This window comes from Limanda limanda, chromosome 1, assembly GCF_963576545.1.
Source record: "Limanda limanda chromosome 1, fLimLim1.1, whole genome shotgun sequence".
NCBI lineage: Eukaryota > Metazoa > Chordata > Actinopteri > Pleuronectiformes > Pleuronectidae > Limanda > Limanda limanda.
Window position 1 is genome coordinate 1,823,401 of NC_083636.1, and position 18,783 is coordinate 1,842,183.

General features: G+C 40.9%; 2 protein-coding genes across 2 annotated transcripts; one reads left to right on the forward strand and one right to left on the reverse strand.

The window, feature by feature from the left end:
* Nucleotides 1–2,246: 2,246 nt before the first annotated feature.
* On the forward strand, nucleotides 2,247–9,519 carry ptbp3 (polypyrimidine tract binding protein 3). Its single transcript, XM_061068955.1, has 14 exons — nucleotides 2,247–2,367; nucleotides 3,047–3,107; nucleotides 3,492–3,658; nucleotides 3,761–3,904; nucleotides 4,175–4,336; nucleotides 4,424–4,534; nucleotides 4,750–4,906; nucleotides 5,006–5,065; nucleotides 5,377–5,489; nucleotides 5,576–5,609; nucleotides 5,727–5,819; nucleotides 5,938–6,160; nucleotides 6,352–6,429; nucleotides 6,540–9,519. The coding sequence occupies exons 2-14, from the start codon at nucleotides 3,083–3,085 to the stop codon at nucleotides 6,670–6,672; spliced, it is 1,500 nt and encodes a 499-aa protein (XP_060924938.1). The 5' UTR covers nucleotides 2,247–2,367; nucleotides 3,047–3,082; the 3' UTR covers nucleotides 6,673–9,519.
* On the reverse strand, nucleotides 9,455–18,608 carry ugcg (UDP-glucose ceramide glucosyltransferase). The gene is made up of 10 exons (XM_061068959.1): nucleotides 18,150–18,608; nucleotides 16,559–16,703; nucleotides 16,123–16,225; nucleotides 15,907–16,008; nucleotides 15,711–15,823; nucleotides 12,191–12,369; nucleotides 12,016–12,102; nucleotides 11,758–11,865; nucleotides 11,558–11,636; nucleotides 9,455–11,263 (listed from the first exon to the last, which is right to left on the reverse strand). Exons 1-10 carry the CDS (start codon nucleotides 18,245–18,247, stop codon nucleotides 11,093–11,095), a joined length of 1,185 nt encoding a protein of 394 aa, XP_060924942.1. The 5' UTR covers nucleotides 18,248–18,608; the 3' UTR covers nucleotides 9,455–11,092.
* Between the last annotated feature and the right edge of the window lie 175 nt (nucleotides 18,609–18,783).

Below are 18,783 nucleotides of genomic sequence, written 5' to 3' on the forward strand. Positions count from 1 at the left end.
ATAACATAATATATATATGATAGTAATGATACCAATATAATAGCAGTATATAGTAATAATGGCAGCAACAGTATATATAATAATAATAGTAAATATAATAATAATAATAATAATAACATGTACACATGTATAAATATGTGTATATAGACTTATATATACAAATAATATACAAAGAGTATGATATAATATGATAGGATATATAGTAGAGATATAAATATAAGTATTTGACTATACAATAGATAATATAATATACTATGAGTGTAAGAATATGTAGACAGAGTGTGCAAAGACAATATTATTGTATAAAAATATATATAATATCAATATGGTTTATATTAACACATATCACATATGATGTTGTACAGGGTACACAGTGCAAGGAGACAGGTTTATTCAGTGCAGTTCTGTGATGGTGGCTCTGACAGAGGTAGAGGAGTTGTACAGTCTTATTGCGGTTGAGAGGAACGACTTCCTGTATCGTTCCTTAGAGCAGCGGGGTTGAATGAGTCTGTGTGAGTCTGTCTATCTATTCAGTACTGTAGTGACTGTTCCACTCAGTTCCAATATGACGGCCACTTGATTGTGCCTGAGGAGTATTTCTTTACAGCTGACTCGTGTCCAAACAACAGAACCCGTCCCGTAGTGATAACCCACTGTTACACGATATCAACCATCACTTTCCCGTCATATTTACGTTAATGTCACTCACATTTCACGCACCTTTCACATAAATGTCACGGTCAAAACTTGTTTGATTCAACTCCTACAGACTCCTCACTCACCATCCTTCTTGCACGTCACTAACCAGCCACGCACCTGATATTAAGAAAATATACTTGAAATATAAAAAAAACACAATATAATTTAACTGTACAAAACTTAAACTACAAACCTGGATAATGTAAGAAATTATAAAACCAACATAAATATTTAACTATACACACACACACATACTGCATAATGGCTCTTACAAGTACATAATGAACAATAATAATAAAATGTTATTAAAAGTGCGGAGATAAAGACTTTATTTACACTATGTGTATAAAAGCTTTATTCACATTTCTAAACATAAAAATGTCTCTATTAAGTCCTTGTTAAGTCACATGATACAATTTAAATATAATAGATAGATAGATGGATACTTTATTAATCCCGAGGGAAATTTAGAACATCCAGTAGCCTATACACTTAAACACCTCACTGACATATATACATAAATCACATACAGGGAACATATTTACAGATATAGGAATGGAATGCAATGTGGTGGTAAAGTCTGTGCATTGGGCTAGTATAGCCAGTAAAGGGATGGACAGTGGGTTGGTATATAATAATGAGAAGAGTAGAGAAGGGGAGGGCAGACTGAGGAAGACTCATGCTGGGAATTTCACATATAATATATCACATCAATCGCCCAGTCGTTAAAAAGCTGGCCAATGAGTCGTCATTATGCAGCAGAGAAACCAGGTGTCATGGATCAACACGTTAACATCTGAGTTGTTTAAAGTCCCAGTTAGTGGTTCATTGTTTAGATGCCGTCTCAGTTTCCAGGAAGCACAGAACACAGGAGACGATGTTGTCATAACTCCACTCTGCATTGTCCTATCACCACCAAGCTTCTGTCTCATGATCAGAGTCCAGCCCTGAACAACTCCGTGTGTGAATATTTCCTCAGTCATTATTTAACTATGCATATTTGAATATTTGCACTACTGCACAAATTGAACATTCATCTGTAAAGATATATATTTAGATATATATATTTTGTTTTATATTTTAAATTTTTGATATTCTATTTTATTGTTATTCTTTTTTATACTATTTCTATTTTTAATTTTGGGTTGAAACTACTGAGCATTGCTTAAAGAGAGCCTGTGACCCAAGTATTTCATTGACAGTGACTAAGACTTAGAAATTGTATTTATAATTATTATTTATTATTATTATTATTATTATTCAGGTAAATGAAATGGATTTTTGAGGGTTTTAACATGCTCAAATTCTTACCAAAATTTGCAGAATTTTGAAAGTGGTGAAAATTTACGTATTCTGGAGGAATTTTCAATGGGCGTCGCAAAATGGCTCAACGGTGCCCCCCCCCCCCCCCCCATTGACCGGTCTTCACAAAAATCGATACACATGTTTATCATGACCACACAAACACAAAAGTCTGGTTGTGATTATGATCGATCGCTGTGATCTGAGGTGTGTCCACGGGCCGCCATGTTCTCCGGTGACGTCATCAAACGGGAAGTGAGCTCCTTGTTGTTGTGCTGTCTGCCGAGAGGAAGCTCGCGCGCTACACGACTCTTCCTCCTCTTCCTCCTCCTCTTCGTCACCTTCCTCCTCGCGGACCATGGACGGGTGAGCGAGGGACACGTCCCGCATCTCGTCCCGCATCTTGTCCCGCACGTCTCCCGGTTCTTCTTCGTCTTCCCTCGCGTTTCCCTGGTGATCGGACCGCACCTGCACCAGCCTGCGGCGACAACCCTCCCCCCCTGTTGTTGTTGTTGTTGTTATTTACTTGTTTACCGGAACGTTTCCCGCCACCGAGCCGCCCCGGTTCCCGTAGTTCTCCCTCGATTCGTTTTCGTGTTTTTGTTTTGGTGTCACGAGCGAAAAGGCGACGGTTGAAATCTCGCGATAGCTGCGTGTTCTCGTGCGGAGTGCGGAAGCAGCGACGCGAGGTTTGTGTTTTATCCTCACACATCGAGTCGGTTAATCGAACATTAATCAAAGATCAGAGAACAAACACCGGGCGGCCATTTTAATTTTTCATTGAGACATTTTTTCTGTCTGAAACTTATTTGACTGAATTTATTCGGTTTGAACGGATGAAAACAAATATACAACAAACGCAATGATTCTATTACTCATTGATTGTGTGAGTCAAACAATTGATCAATAAAATCATTTTTTCTTATTGATCAATAGTGAAAAAAAGAGGTGTAACAAGACGAATAAATATTGGACTAAATTAGTCTATGATGCGTTTATTTCTAGTTTATTATTTTATTACTAAAAGTGAACATCATTTTTGCAGGAGACGTGAACCTTGTGTGTCGGCTGCTCTGCGAACATGAGCACTGACGACCTGTCCGCAGGTAAGACCCCCCCCCTCTCTCTCTCCATCTCTCCATCTCTCCCTCTCTGTCTGTCAGTGTCGAGCTCGCTCTACCTGAATCACCACCTAAATCACCAAAATATATAGATGTAGATATTTTATTTTCTATTCTAAATTTTTGATATTCTATTTCATTGTTATTCTATTTTATTCTTTTTTATTCTATTTTATACTATTTCTATTTTTATTTTATTTTTTTGGGTGGAAATTACTGAGCATTGCTTAAAGAGAGTGTGTGACCCAAGCATTTTTTAATTGACAGTGACTACTTCATGTTATCTCTGTTCATTTGACAATAAAAATCTTGAATCTTGACGGTTGGATGACTGTTGACCTTTGACCTGTGTGTTTGTGTGTGTCACAGTGGATGGCTCTGATAGGCCGTGTGTTTCTGAGCGAGCCCAGTCTGTCCCGTCTCGGGTCCTTCACCTGCGCCATCTTCCTGTTGACATCTCTGAACAGGAAGTGCTCGCTCTGGCGCTTCCCTTCGGCAGAGTCAGTAAACTGATCACACTGAGGACAAAGAACCAGGTGAGTGACCACACGCTGGTTACACGCTTAAACGACATACCGATAAAAGTGAAGTGGTCGTCGAATAAATCGAGGTCGTCACGATCGACATTTTGTGTCCAGGCATTTTTAGAGATGGCCTCAGAGGAAGCTGCTGTTACCATGGTGAACTACTACACCTCAGCCACGCCCACAGTCAGGAACCAGCCAATCTTCATTCAGTACTCCAACCACCGCGAGCTCAAGACCGACAATCTGACGAATCAGGTGAGGAGCAGCGGCTCCGGCCACACCCACCTCAACACAACATTCATTATTTAAAAAAACCTTAATGAACAATCAATGTTTTCAACAAAGAATGTTTACTAAACTGAGGGATTCAAAACAACAAACAAAGAAGTTTATCAACATGTTTCATTATTAATATTTATAAACATTTCTTATAAATCAAACAACGGGTTTCCATGGTGACGTGTTTGTTTTAAATTAATATGTGTATTGTTTACATTTGTTGCTGAATATTGTGTTTGTTGACAGAGAGCTCAGGCAGCGCTGCAGGCCATCAATGCAGTAGCAGTGCATTCTGGGAACATGGTAACAGGAGTGGAGGGGCGGGGCTTAGTCCCCGGTCAGAGTCCCGTCCTGAGGATCATCGTAGAGAATTTATTTTACCCGGTGACGCTGGAGGTTCTGCAGCAGGTTGTTTATTTCTGTTTCTCATACTGTGCAATGTTTGTTTGTGTTGTTGTTTTTTGTGTTTTAATTTTTGTGCGTTTGTGTTTTCAGATCTTCAGTAAGTTCGGTTCTGTGTTGAAAATCATCACATTCACCAGAAACAATCAGTTTCAGGCTCTGCTGCAGTTTAGTGATGCTGTGCACGCTCAGCACGCCAAAGCTGTGAGTCACGTGCACGCACACGCACACGCACACACACACACACACGCACACACACACACACACACACACACACACACACACACACACATACACATATAAATACTAAGATGACATTTTTTCCAGCCATATATCAATACAAACTGGTGGAAGAACTGATAAATTCCAAGTCAGTGTTGGGAGCTGGTTGGATCCGATGGCTGCTCTCTGTCTTTCAGTCTCTTGATGGTCAGAACATCTACAACAGCTGCTGCACGCTGAGGATCGACTTCTCCAAACTGAGCGCGCTCAACGTCAAATACAACAACGACAAGAGCCGAGACTTCACCCGAGCCGATCTGCCGACGGGCGAGCTGGAGCCCACTGCTGCGTTCGGTGAGACCAGCTGATGATGCTTCTGCTAACTCAATGAAAATACACTGAAGGTTTTAACTTTGAACATCGTTTGAATAGACACGTGTGTGTGTGTTACAGGTGTAGCTCTCCCTCATTATGGAGCAGCAGCTTTCCCACCTACCTTCCACCAGCACACAGGTGAGACACGTCTGTTGGAATGACTGTAGCTGTATGATAAGATCTGGGCGGCTCCAAATGTACCTGAGCGGGTCCTAATGTCCCTGGGCTATCTTAATGTACCTGGGCGTGTCCTAATGTACCTGGGCGGGTCCTAATGTACCTGGGTGGGTCCTAATGTACCTGGGTGGGTCTTAAAGTACCTGGGCGGGGCGGGTCCTAATCTACCTGGGCGGGTCCCAATCTACCTGCGCGGGTCTTAAAGTACCTGGGCGGGTCTTAATGTGCTGTGCTGAGATGGTGTTTTAAATAAAGTTTTTGGATGTCCCCAGGTTTGTCGATGTCGGGCATCCCCGGCTCGTTGGTGTCTCCGCCTCGTGTGTCCTTGCATGTAGCGCCTCCTGCTGTCCACTCGGTGCTGCTGGTGTCTAACCTGAACCCAGAGGTCAGATGTCACCTTGTCTCTCAGCAGTTGACCAATCAGAGCGCTTCACTCACAGCTAACTTTACTGAATCTGTTTGTCTCTGCAGAGCGTGTCTCCACACTGCCTCTTCATCCTGTTTGGTGAGAAATTAATTTTAAAGCTGCCTCAGTGTCTGGTTTTATTGACGTTGAAATTAAATGTTCATGTATGATGTCATCATGATGGTGAATCAGCTGTGTTGTGTTGTGTGTTTTCAGGTGTTTACGGGGACGTTCAGAGAGTGAAGATCCTCTTTAATAAGAAGGAAAATGCTCTTGTTCAGATGAGCGACGGCACTCAGGCTCAACTGGGTCGGAAACTAATTTATTTTCATTAATTCAAAAAGTTTTTGGAGTTAAAATTATTTATTCTAATGAAAAACATTTTTAGTGTATGGAAAATAAAAATGTTGTCTCTTTTGTCTGATAGCAATGAGTCACCTTAACGGCCAGCGTCTCCATGGTAACGTGATCCGGGTGACGTTGTCCAAACACCCAGTAGTGCAGCTGCCTCGTGGGGGGGCGGGGCAGGAAGAACAGACGCTGACTCGGGACTTCGCAGGCTCCGCCCTCCACCGCTTCAAAAAACCCGGATCCAAAAATTTTAACAACATTTTCCCTCCGTCAGCGACGCTGCACCTCTCCAACATCCCGTGAGTTTCACCCACATGTTCTGTAACACGTGTTCTGTAAGACCCGTAAATCAGAATCTAACATTTTACATGAGTTTGGCGTGGTGATACTGATTTGATGAGGTCACAAGCGTATTTCAAATGCAGCAGAGCCAATCAGAATCAAGGACCGGAACCATCTTTTCCTCATCCCTTGTGTCTTTGTCTCTCAGCTCCTCGGTCAGTGAAGACGTGTTGAAGGATTTATTTTCCTCCAGTGGATTCACCGTCAAAGCCTTCAAGTTTTTCCAGTTAGTATTAACAACAATAACCAGTTAAAGGTCAAAGGTTACTGAGAAAATTAGTAGTTTGTTCATTAAGAGAATTGTGTGTGATGATGTCACTTCCTCTGATGTCACAGGAAAGACAGGAAGATGGCTCTGATGCAGCTGGCGTCGGTGGAGGAGGCCATCGAAGCTCTGATCGCTCTGCACGACCATCAGCTGGACCACAACCAGCACCTCCGGGTCTCCTTCTCCAAGTCCACCATCTGACCTTTGACCCCTGGGCCCCGACGGACACATGTGGCCCCTGGTCTGTCGACAGTGTTCACCTTCAGGTGTAGTCAGCTCATAGCCTGTTAGCCTCCCATTTAGCTAGCACAGCTTTTAGCTTGTTAGCATTGAGTTAAGCTACGTGTTAGCTAACTATTTGATTGTAACTTTCACAACGAAAGTAAAAGCAGAAGAACCATGATTCTTCTGCTGCGCTCCATGGAGTCGACTGAGTCTGAGTCGTGTGAATTAAGAAGTTTGAATCTTTGAGCGGTGTTAATCACCAGCACCGACCTCAAACGTCAAAATTATAAAAGATATATGGGGTATTTTTGTCAAGAAATTTACAGTTAATCATTACTTACGTATCGTTCAGCCCTTCTGCAGCTACTAGCGTAAATGTTAAGTCACGTGGAGGCTAAAGGTCAAGGCTAACATGCCAATATTTAATATTGCAGCTAATGGTTTGATAGCATGTTAGCATCAGTGCTGGAGTCATCAAGGCCCCTTGTGAGGTCACATCCTCTTAGGATAAACCCGTCATCTGACCTTTGGCTTTTGGAGCTGACTAACGAATCAGACTGTAGGATTCTGATTGGTCTGTGGGGACCAGCGGTTGAACCCAGACACACCAACCATCTGTGCCGACACATGATGTCACAACAATGGGTAGTTTCCATGTCGTGGTTACAGAGCACATTCCTGAACAGACGTGTGGCGATGCACCGTTTGTGTCGTGGAGTCACCGAGGAGCTGTTGTAAGTTAAACTTTTTGTTAGATGAACGTGATGCAGAAAAGAAAATCAGGAAACATTTTTTAAAGTTAAAAAGAAAATTTTCAAAGTAAAAGCCCAAAGTAATGGAGGATTTTAATGTTCCATTATTTTGTAGTTAATTTATATTTGAATGACTCGGCATGATCGATAATTATTATTAACCTGTTGCAACGGAACTTATTTATTAGTTGGGTTTTTTATTTTCATTCTGTTTTCATTTTACTGTGAACATCTTAAATCGTGTTTCAGAACAAACAGTGATGTGTCTGTTTGGTTACCATGACGACGATTATTATTTTATTGTATTAGTTTAGGTTGCTGCGATCTCTGCGATCTTTCTTCTGTGCCTTAATTTTCTCAATTCCTTTTTTGTACGTCATGTTCCTGTTTTTTTGGTAGATATTTTCTTAATGTAGTTAAAATATTTTTCGTTTTATTGGTGTTTTTATTTTAGGGAGTTGTTGGTGTTAATTTTGAATGTGTTTGTACTGAAATAGATGATGATTCGTGACCCCGCCCATCTGTCACACCTGCTTTTCTGTGTGTGTGTGTGTGCCTGTCTGTTTGAGTGTGTGTGTCCGAATAACCCGTGATTGGTTAATCCTCAAATGTCACACTCGATATAAGTATATTTAATTTAAATTCCGATCTTTTTAAATCATGTTATCTCCTCGTTTAACAAGCAAAACGTTTTCTTAAAACAGGAAACAAGCCAGATAAAACAGGAAGCTGCCAATTTCCAGTTTGCCTTCTGACCTCTGACCTTCCCTTTGATTGGTTAAAAGTCATCGAAGTCTTTGTTTTCATATCAGTGTTTCACATGTAACAAAAAAGGCTCAAAATTAAATTCAAATGTTTTTGTTTCATATTTTGGTTTGAATTTAATGGTTTTAAAACAAAATTCTCAAAAGGCTTTATGTTTCTATGTTTAAAACAATTCCTTATAGTTTTGTAACATTTGAAAATGACTAAGTCTTGAATCAGGTGGGGGGCGGGGTCAAACCAAGCCAAAGTTTGTGTGCCTTTTAATTGGACCAACATGTTTTCTCATTATGACTCATCACTTCCTGTTTAAATGGCGTTCCAATGGTTTTTTTAAGTTACTACTCATTACTCTATTTTGAATATATTTTATATGTTACAAGTTACAAAACTTGATTCCCATGAAAGTTTTTTTTTTTTAAAATATGTTCATAACTGTGACATAATTTCCTCTTTGATGTGTCATTGAATTAAACACTAATGTAAATGCCCCGCCCACCCATGCATCAATCAGTCCAAACCAAAGGAAGCAGTTCAAACGTGTCACATGTTACAACACGTCGTGTGTGACACACGGAACAAACTGGTCACATGGAGGAGCTTCAGTTACATGATGTAGTTTGTATGTTACTCTATTACTCACTTAAATACCTGTAACTATGTAGATACACGTGAACATGAAATACTCTAACATTACAGTTACTTTTTAAACACACATTTTTCCCACGTCTGTTTCTTGCACATGTGTACTTGTATGTAATTTAAATCTTAATACATTAGACATGAATACTTGTATTTGATTTACTTCATCTATTTCACACTACCCATCTAGTTAGATTGCAACCATGTTACTTTTGTAAAGAAACTGACAAGAACAAGAGGAACATGTATGTTTAAGTTGCGCATGTTTACTGCATGTTACATGCTTGCAACATGTTACATGAGAAGCAGGTACCGTCACTTGTAACATGAAAAACATAAAAAAACTTTCAGAATAAGATTGTTTGGTTTCTGTTATTTTCGACTTTAGACCTGTTCATGATTTTACTTTGAAAGTCACTTTTCTTTCTGCTTTCTTTACAAACTTTTATACTGAATGTATCCTTTGTTTTCTAATGATGAAGAATGTAAAGTACTTGTGGTGCATTGTGGGAGGAGGTACGATTATACGAAATATTTTTAATATTGAACCAGTGCATGAGGGTGTGGGGGGGGGGGGTGTTATCTGTGCTCGACTAGACAAAAAATGTTGAATTTTTATTTATTCTGAAAGTGACAGGAAGTTGTAGCATGAATCACTGAATAAATACATCTGAAAACCAGTGGCTCCGCCTACTGTCTGTTCTCACAGCCAATCATAAAGCAGGACAACAGGCATATGACTTAAGTCATCTTTGAAAGGACAAAACTTTATTGTTCCCGACTTCACACGATCGGTCAGCTCAGACGACAGCAGGTCAATCATAAAAAAACAACAAACAAATAACTCGACTTCCTTCTGGACGACGGCGTCTCGGGTTCGTCCGACTCGTTGATGTCATCAACCAAACCCCCGGTGGCTAAGCTAACAGTAAAGCAATGCTGCTGCGATTGTCCACACACACACACACAGTGTTCGACTGCAAAGCAAAATATTCAGAAATGTGATTTTCTCTCGTGAAATGTTTCGACCATGAAACAGGAAAGAAACTTGTTCAGTGCTAACATTTTTTTTCTGATTGGCTGCTTTGTTAAATGAGGATCAGATATTTTTTCACTATGTCACGTGCGACAGAAACTTCACAAACGAAAGAAGATGCAGCTTCGCTTGGTGACCAGACTGAACTCATTTAAATTTTGTTTAAACTATTTTATATGAACAAAATAAAGACGTCAGTTCGAACTTATTGATGAACAGTTTGTACCAAAAGTTCTCATAAAGACGAAACAAATACATTTCTCTAATGATCACCCAATAAATGTTTTTAGGATCAGACTTTTTTTGCGACATTTTTTTATACAAATTATGTCTGAATTCTTCAGTAAATCTTTTTTTCCTTTTAGACAATCTCAACGGATCAATGATCAGATTGTTTTTTGGCGTCTCATTAGTTGTTTCTTTTCACGTTTGTTTTATAAATCAGTGATTCTCATCTCGACGCCTCTGGTTTGTGTTGGAATCAACACCTGAAGAACCGAGAAGAGAAGAACCTCCACAAAGTCCAGGATCAGAACTTTTGGAAACAAGGAGAATTTTTCCCCCCAAATGTTTCTGCCACTTCAGACTTTGAGCATCATTTTTCTTTTTTTATCCCAAGATTCATTTAATGCTAAGTTTTTTTAAATAAATTTCAAAAAGTGTCAATTTTCAATTGGTACAAATACCAGCTGTAAAATAAGAAACTGCAACCTGCTGGACATGAACAACATTTAGAATTAATTACCAGTTTAATTCTAATTTGAAAATCATCCGTTTTCGTAATGGTTGAATTTCAAAGTAAAATATTTTAATACTATAAATTCAGTCACATCCTTTCTCTTCATTTTTTTTTTTGGCCGTTATTTGCTTCCATAAAAAAAACTTGATGAAACACGAAAATTGAAGCAAAGAAAAATCAACCAATGAGAAGAGAGGATTTTAACACCCCCTCGCCCCCGTTTGCTGATTTCTTTTCTTCATCTCGTCCAATCACAGATTAGACGATTCAGTGCGATGCGTCACTCCCTCTCACATTTAAATTCTTTCTTCCTTCCTGTGCTCTCATTGGCTCGTTCTCGCATCATTTTGTTTTAGCACCAAAGGAACATAAATAGTTAAAAACACACACGTTCCATAAAAAACAAAAAAACAAATCAGTCTTTGAGGAGGACGAGGCTGAAGGCTCAGCCGGTCGCCATGGCAACTACACATCGAGGATCTCTTCTGCGGTGCCGCCACAGCGGAGCCGGTACCGACCGGTTCTCCAGCTGATAGTCGGGTCCCACAGAGCCGACAGGAAGATCTGCACCGCCATCGACTCTCTGATGAACCACGCCACGGCGAAGTCCAGCTTCGAGAAGCAGAGAGCGCCGCCCTGCAGGATGTGTGAACAGTGACAATTCAACTTGCGACATTAAAACGGTATTACATTTTCCTTTAATTTCTTACATTTCTTTATTTTGTTTAAAAAATATATATAATTCTATAAGTTTGTATAAGTCTATTTGCTTTTGATATATATATTTAATGTATACATTATATCCATTAGGTAAATCTTGAACTATATAAAATATTATGATTACGAATGTACATGTATTGATTGGGTAATAATAAGAAACTAATTACTAACTTATATTCTTCCTAAATTAAAAGCCCATCATGTTAATACCTGAACTCCAGTGAGTTGAATGTAGTCGCAGATAAACCAGGCCAGACAGTGACACATGAAGAACGCCATCATGTCCCACCTACAATATTCAACAACGCACACGTTACAAACACACCATCAATAATAATAAAACCACAAATTTATACATTTCCAACCCAATAACAACGTCAACATAAGGTGCTCTCTGATTGGCTGCGTACCTGAACACGTAATGAGCCGACCAGCCAATGATGAGGCTGGCCAGGAAGCACTCGGAGACGGGTTCCAACACGGTGCCAGGAAGCATGTTGATCCTCAGCTTAGTCCATCTGCACAACAACAGAATAAAAACATTATCTTAAGATTAATAACTGATCCAATACTATTTAAGATACATTTTGTATATATGTATATATGAAGCTGATTTAAAAATAAAAACGATTGAAATATGAATGATATTAATAGAGTTGTAATGTCACCTGATCATACGGGACTGAAACTGGCCAATGGAATAAGAGCCTGAGTTCTGCATCGCCACCTGCGTTGCCATGGAGAACTTCCAGCCTCTACAGAAGCGAAGGACATGAAATCATTAGCTGAACTTAAAATACAAAAATGTGTAACAGGTGCTAATGCTAATGCTAACATGTTAACCTGTCTGCGATGGCTTTAGCCATGAAGTAATCTTCAGCGATGTACTGAGCGAAAGAGACCAAACCGCCGGCCTGATCCAACACGTCCTTCCTCATTAGACACGACATCCCTGTCACGCACTTTATTCCCGTCACATTCGCCGAGATGTAGGATCGAGGATGAGACGTCCCAAAGTACACCTGGAGAACCATTAGCATCTCTTAGCATCAAAACAGCCACAGAAACCGAAACGAAAATAAACTGGGTTAACGGACGCTACTGTTCAGCAACACGTTTAGCATGTGAAGTCGTTAGGAGACGGTTACGAGAGACCAAGTGTCAAACAGCTGATGAATGATCTTACAAAACAAAAGCATGTAAGAAATAATCAGCACGTGACAGAAATGAAGCCTATACAATAATGTTATAGCTAGAAGATACTAGAGTCATATTGGCTTCACAAGCTAATGCTAAATCAAAGAGTTGAACAGAACATGAGCATGTGGTTTAGATCATAGACATATAAAGACTAGATGTCTCGTCTGCGTTGCCGGCCAACGGAGCCGGACGTCACCACATGGCGGCCATCTTGCTAGGGGGCAGCTTGCTCACCCATAACATTGTGTTGGTAGTGGTAAATAACCATAACTTACTAAATTGTCAACCGATTTTGAAACGGTCTGGTTTGTTATAAACGTCAGAGATGTAGTTATGACACCCCATAAATTATTAATTTTTTTTAGAAAATAACATAATTATTCATAAGTATGCAGTGTCACATCTACATCTGACGTTTATAACAAACCAGACCAGCAGGGGTCACCAACCTTTTTTAGACTGAGAGCTACTTCGAAGGTACTGAGTAGTACGAAGGGCTACTTGTTTCCAGGGGTGGGAAGTAACAAAGTAGAAATACTTCGTTACTGTACTTAAGTAGATTTTTCACATATCTGTACTTTACTTGAGTATTTATTTTCCTGACGACTTTTAACTCGCTACATTTGAGCACAAATATCTGTACTTTCTACTTCTTACATTCTCAAAACTGGCTCGTTACTTGAGCAGCGGAGGTTGGCGCAACGTGCAGCTTTACACACTCCTGCAGGAGCTCGGTTCAATCTTTATTATTAGGGCCCGAGCACTGACAGACGTGAGGCCCTATTGAAATTGTAAGGATTATTATTCAGGCAAATGAAATGCTTTTTGAGGGCTTTTATTAGGTGACTTTACATAATTTTTTGAAGGTATTACTTTTTCGATTCACATTCGTTTTCCCTTTCCTGCTTCGTGTCAACATCTGCACATAGATACATAGCTCGAAGCAGCAAGTGGTTAACTTTTCTTAAAGAAAATATTGGAAGTAGTTGGTTTAAACAAAAACTGTTGGCAAATAGATTATCATTGGTTGGCCGTGTCTACTTAGTCTTACACGTCCACGTAAACAAAACAAACAGATTTAAAACAAGTCGAGATGGAAGAACAAACAACACAACCAATTATATAAGCAAACGCAAAAACAACTTTCAGCCAACACAACCAAAAACAAACACTGTGTCGTGGACTACTGCATATTCACACACACAATTCAGGTTTTTTTAAGGACCTCGCCAAATGGAACCCTGGGTAATCAGGCCCAGTTTTCCACTCACTATAATGCCAATATAATTTTTGCAAAGATATTATATTATATCTATATATTGCCAATTCCAATCCTTAGTCGCCCTTTGTGCTGACTCAACACAACTTAGAAGCTGTTGAGTCTTTATATATATATTGTACAAACTGGCTAATGTGTACAACTTCAAGCAGGGTTGTGTCTTCACTTTGTCGTCCCTACAGGCAAGATACCCTACAGGTGTATTGTCACCCTGCTTCAAACAAATGCAAACACAACCGCAGGCCCATTCAGTGAAGAGAGTCTAATGATAAATAAACAGGCTTAGATGTAGATGTGTGGACAAGCTGGCGGGCAGGATTACAGGCAGGTAAACATCCAGGCAGTTACACAATACAGCTAATAGACACAAAAGGTTAATTTGGTCTGTTAGTGGCAGGTCTAATGTTCTTAGGTAGAATCAAGAGGTACTTGTTTATTCTGTTGTGTTGATTCTTTGTTGTTTCTAGAAGTTCAGATGCACTTGTCCAATACTTTTTTAACCTCAGCATCTCGGGTTCAAAATTTGTAAAATTATACAATATATATATAGTGTTGTTATAATTTTTCAGTCAATTGAAATAAATCCTGAACTGAACAATTTTGGGTTGTTTTGTGTCTGTATAGGCCTACTATAAAAAGCACTTAGCATTTTGGTACTTGTACTTTTACTTTTGATACTTAAGTACATTTAATATGAGCAACTCTAAGACTTTTACTCAAGTCATTTTCTGACGGGTGACTTTTACCGGAGTCACTTTCAAGTAAGATATCTGTACTTTTACTCAAGTATGGCTTTCAAGTACTTTATACACCACTGCTTGTTTGATACAAACGTCCTGAATAACAGAGTTGCAAAGATCACCTTTTAATATTATTAATAATATATGTGAAGAGACTGTCTGATCAAGTTAATGTTAATTATTCCTCGAAATAATTATTAACAATGATTTCCACAACAATGATTGTAGGAAACAGATATATTAATACATGCAACATTTATTTCTGTTAAACTGTTTCAACTTTGCTTAAATTCAACTTAATTGAAGTACTTTTGGTGACATTTATCACTACATGCCTCCATCAGTCTGTTCTTTTTCAAAAGTAGATAAATAACCAAATAACCACTTTTAAGCACTTTGTTACAAGATGATAAAGCTCAACCAAAAATAACACATGCATATGACTGGGGTGTAATGTTTCTAAGTGTCTTCTTCATTTTTTGGGTCTCATACTGTCAGCTGCCAGAGTTTTCAGACCTAAAATCCATACAAGTCTCTCCTCATGTCCTCCTTCATTCACTGTGAACCCAAGAGCAAGACAGGCTTCATCTTACTTTCTTTTCAACTTGGTGACATTTATCACTACATTCCTCCATCAGTCTGTACTTTTTAAAAAATAGAGAAAAAATTAATTCAATTAAAATCACTTTGTCACAAAGATGATAAAGCTCAACCAAAAAGAACACATGCATGTAACAGGGTGTAATGTTTCTCAGTGTCTTCTTAATTTGTTTGGTCTCATAGAGTTTTCAGACATTAAATACACACTAGTCTCTCCTCATGTCCTACCACACTGACTGTGAACCCAAGAGCAAGACAGGTTTCATCGTACTTTCTTTTCAACTTGGTTTTTGAACACTGTCTCTTATTTGTCCCTGACCGGCTGCTTCACGTGAACGATGCTCTCCACTGCAAGTTATGGTTATTTACCACTACCAACACAATGTTATGGGTGAGCGAGCTGCCCCCTAGCAAGATGGCCGCCATGAGGTGACGTCCGGCTCCGTCGAACGAAAGATCTAGTCTTTATATATGTCTATGGTTTAGATCCTGTGAGCAGCAGCTCAGTGAGCACACTGCTAGCCGGTTAGCCAGTTAGCCTTACCTGCTCCAGTGTGGCAGCGAAGCCTTGCCGGTCGGCAACATAAGGCAACCCGTGGACCAATCCCACCTTCTCTGTCATCTGATTGGTCATATCTGTCAGGGTGTCAGGTTTCACTGCAGCACACAGACACACACATTGGCATTAGCTAGCATTGTGGTGAGGTATTAAGGTGAAGTGGCGTGGAGAGGGCGCTGACCTCTGATGCCGCTGTCACAGATCCACACCAGCCCGTACTTGGCTCCTTCGTAACCTGGCATCAGGTTGTTGATCTTTGGGTTGATTCCTACTTTCTTCCCCCCTGAGAAACAAACACCACCACATGCTAACGTCAGATGCTGACAACTAAAGACACTAAGTAAAAGATGATTCGATGGAGAGTAACTATGACAACGCAGCAGCACACAATTCTCACCGATGAATAAACGAGCGTCGACACTCGGATATTTTCCCAGAAGTTTCTTACAGACCTCGACAGCGGGATCGTCCAGGTCCTGGATGCAGAGCAAGATCTCGTACTGCGACAAATACAAAATATCACGTTACACAAGCACGGGAATCCTGTACGATGTTTCTAGTTAGTCAGTGGTTCATTTATTATATGTTATTAGTTGTTTGTCATTGGTTAGTCATTTGTTGAAGGTTAGTTATTAGTCTTTCATTAGTAAGGGGAGTAAGGTAGTAGGATGGTTAGTTATTAGTTATGTATTGGTTAGTTATTAGAGTTATTGTGATGGGCTTGTGAGGTTTATAGACGTCCAGAGTAAAGAGAACGTGTCCAGGTCAAAGAGGAGGTGGTTAGTTAGTTATTAAAGGTAATGGAGTGGGGGGGGGGGGGTGGTAAAGGTCACCTTGGGGTAATCCAGAGTAAAGAAGGTCTCCAGGTTGGAGATGAGGTTTGGGTCCACGCCCTTCAGAGGCTTCAAGAGAGAAACGCCTGCTTGCTGCCCAAATGACTGTTTGACCTCTGACCTCTTCTTATGGAGGTGGAGACGCCTGAGAGACGGAGAGAGAGGAAGGTCAAACTAACACACACACACTGTTCCTGTTATCAACAGAAGAAGAAGAATCATATTATGTTGATATTGACAATTAATGATGATAATAATAATAATAATACAGCACGAGTGTCTCTTGAAGGTCTTTTAAAAACCTGACTCATCTTAGGAAGTTGCAGAAAATCACAGCAACAGCTTTTGTGTTTTTATGAGTTAACTAAAAAGTGAATAAAGAAATATATGAACGAGTGAACTAGAGAATTAATGAATGAACGAGTGCACCTCAGGTCGAGCAAACAGATGTTACACATGTGAAGTTTTGATTCAGTTAACAACTGAATTTAAAACGTTTCAAAATCGTACAAATGTTTTGATCCAAATCAAGTTGAGAGTTTCAGACTGTGTGTGTGTCTGTGTGTGTGTGTGTGTGTGTGTGTGTCAGCAGGATGAGCAGGTGTTTTACACTGTGTGTGTCTGTCTGTCTGTGTGTGTGTGTGTGTGTGTGTGTGTGTGTGTGTGTGTTTGTTTGTTCACATCGTAAAAGTGGGAATTCCCATAGCATCATAAATGTCATCAGACTGAATCAGACGTGACGTATTAAATTGCATCACAACAGAAGAAAGTGTTGAACAGATTTGTTGTGAAGGTTTCGAACCAACGACAGATTCCGACCAGAGCCGCCGGGGATTCCGTTACATTATTTACATCCGTTACATTATTTACATCCGTTACATGATTTACATTCTTAAATTCAACGTCAACAGAGAAACAGGAAATGTGTGAAGCTAGCTCCAGCGAGCCGTGACGGACAGAGATCCGGGAAACGAGCTGCTCCGGGCGGCTTGTCCTCCTCAACCGTCCCGGGGCCACAACACTTCAATAAATCAAAACATATTTCATGATTATTTCATGAGTTCCCCTCAAGCTGCGCGGCGGCAGCGCCACGAACTGACAGAGCTAACCGGCTAGCGGGGAACCAGGAAAACGCCCAACAGCTAACGGAGCAGACACGGAAGCTTTACCGGCCGTGACACCTCCAGAGACCCGCGGAGGAGAAGCGATTCTCCCGCTTAAAGGTTCCACCACGACCGAGATGAACGTGGTGGTGGAAACAGCCGGAGAGACAGAGACAGGAATCTGATGTTAGCCTAGCTGCTGTTCCTGCTGTTAGCCTAGCTGCTGGTCCTGCTGTTAGCCTAGCTGCTAGTCCTGCTGTTAGCCTAGCTGCTGGTCCTGCTGTTAGCCTAGCTGCTGTTCCTGCTGTTAGCCTAGCTGCTGGTCCTGCTGTTAGCCTAGCTGCTGGTACTGCTTATAGCCTAGCTGCTAGTCCTACTGTTAGCCTAGCTGCTAGTCCTACCGTTAGCCTAGCTGCTAGTCCTACTGTTAGCCTAGTTGCTAGTCCTACTGTTAGCCTAGCTGCTAGCCGCGCAGAGCGTTGACTTACACGTAGATGATGGACATCAGGTGCATGAGCCACAGGACGAAGAACAAGATGAAGCCGAACACGGCGAAGCCCTGCATGGCGAGATCCAGCAGAGCCATGGTGCTCAGCGGGGCGGGCCGGGGCTGCGGGCCGGCGCGGAGGCACAGGGCTCGGGGAGAGGCGACCAGCTCAACGGCCTCTGGGAGCTGGAGCTCACGGAGCTGCGCGATCAGCGGGTCCGACGATGTGTGCGACAAACTCGGCTTGGATGACTCCAGCGATCCGGCCTCCGGCGGACAGCCGGGGTGTCAGGGGCCGGTCTGGGGCTCCGGGGACGGGGACACGGAGACCGGGCTCGGCCTGGGGATGTCCGGGTCACGGTTCGAGCATCAGGGGAGTCAGCAGACCGGCCGACGGTCAGCTGACCGACCGGGAAGAGGCGAGAAGCACAAGACCAGGCGGCACCGGAGAGAGTCACACTTCCTGTCAACTTCGAAATAAAAGGCTTAATTTCTCACCTGAGACTTAACGGTTCACTTCCGGCAAAGATTTTATATTCTTTAAGAACAAAGACATCAAACATCTTTAAAGCCCAATGATTCCGTTTTAATCGCCTATATATTCAATTGTATTTGTTTTATTTCATTATATTTTA

What these genes read in the sequence shown, in the direction of transcription:
- ptbp3 (XM_061068955.1), top strand. Translation starts at nt 3,083, where the DNA reads ATGAGCACTGACGACCTGTCCGCAG. An exon ending in ACGCTCAGCACGCCAAAGCT is followed by an intron (nt 4,535 to 4,749) that starts GTGAGTCACGTG and finishes TCTGTCTTTCAG; the next exon opens with TCTCTTGATGGTCAGAACAT. An exon ending in GGAGCCCACTGCTGCGTTCG is followed by an intron (nt 4,907 to 5,005) that starts GTGAGACCAGCT and finishes TGTGTGTTACAG; the next exon opens with GTGTAGCTCTCCCTCATTAT.
- ugcg (XM_061068959.1), bottom strand. Translation starts at nt 18,247, where the DNA reads ATGGCTCTGCTGGATCTCGCCATGCAGGGCTTCGCCGTGTTCGGCTTC. An exon ending in CTGATGTCCATCATCTACGT is followed by an intron (nt 16,704 to 18,149) that starts GTAAGTCAACGC and finishes TCCGTCTCTCAG; the next exon opens with GCGTCTCCACCTCCATAAGA. An exon ending in CGACGCTCGTTTATTCATCG is followed by an intron (nt 16,009 to 16,122) that starts GTGAGAATTGTG and finishes TTTGTTTCTCAG; the next exon opens with GGGGGAAGAAAGTAGGAATC.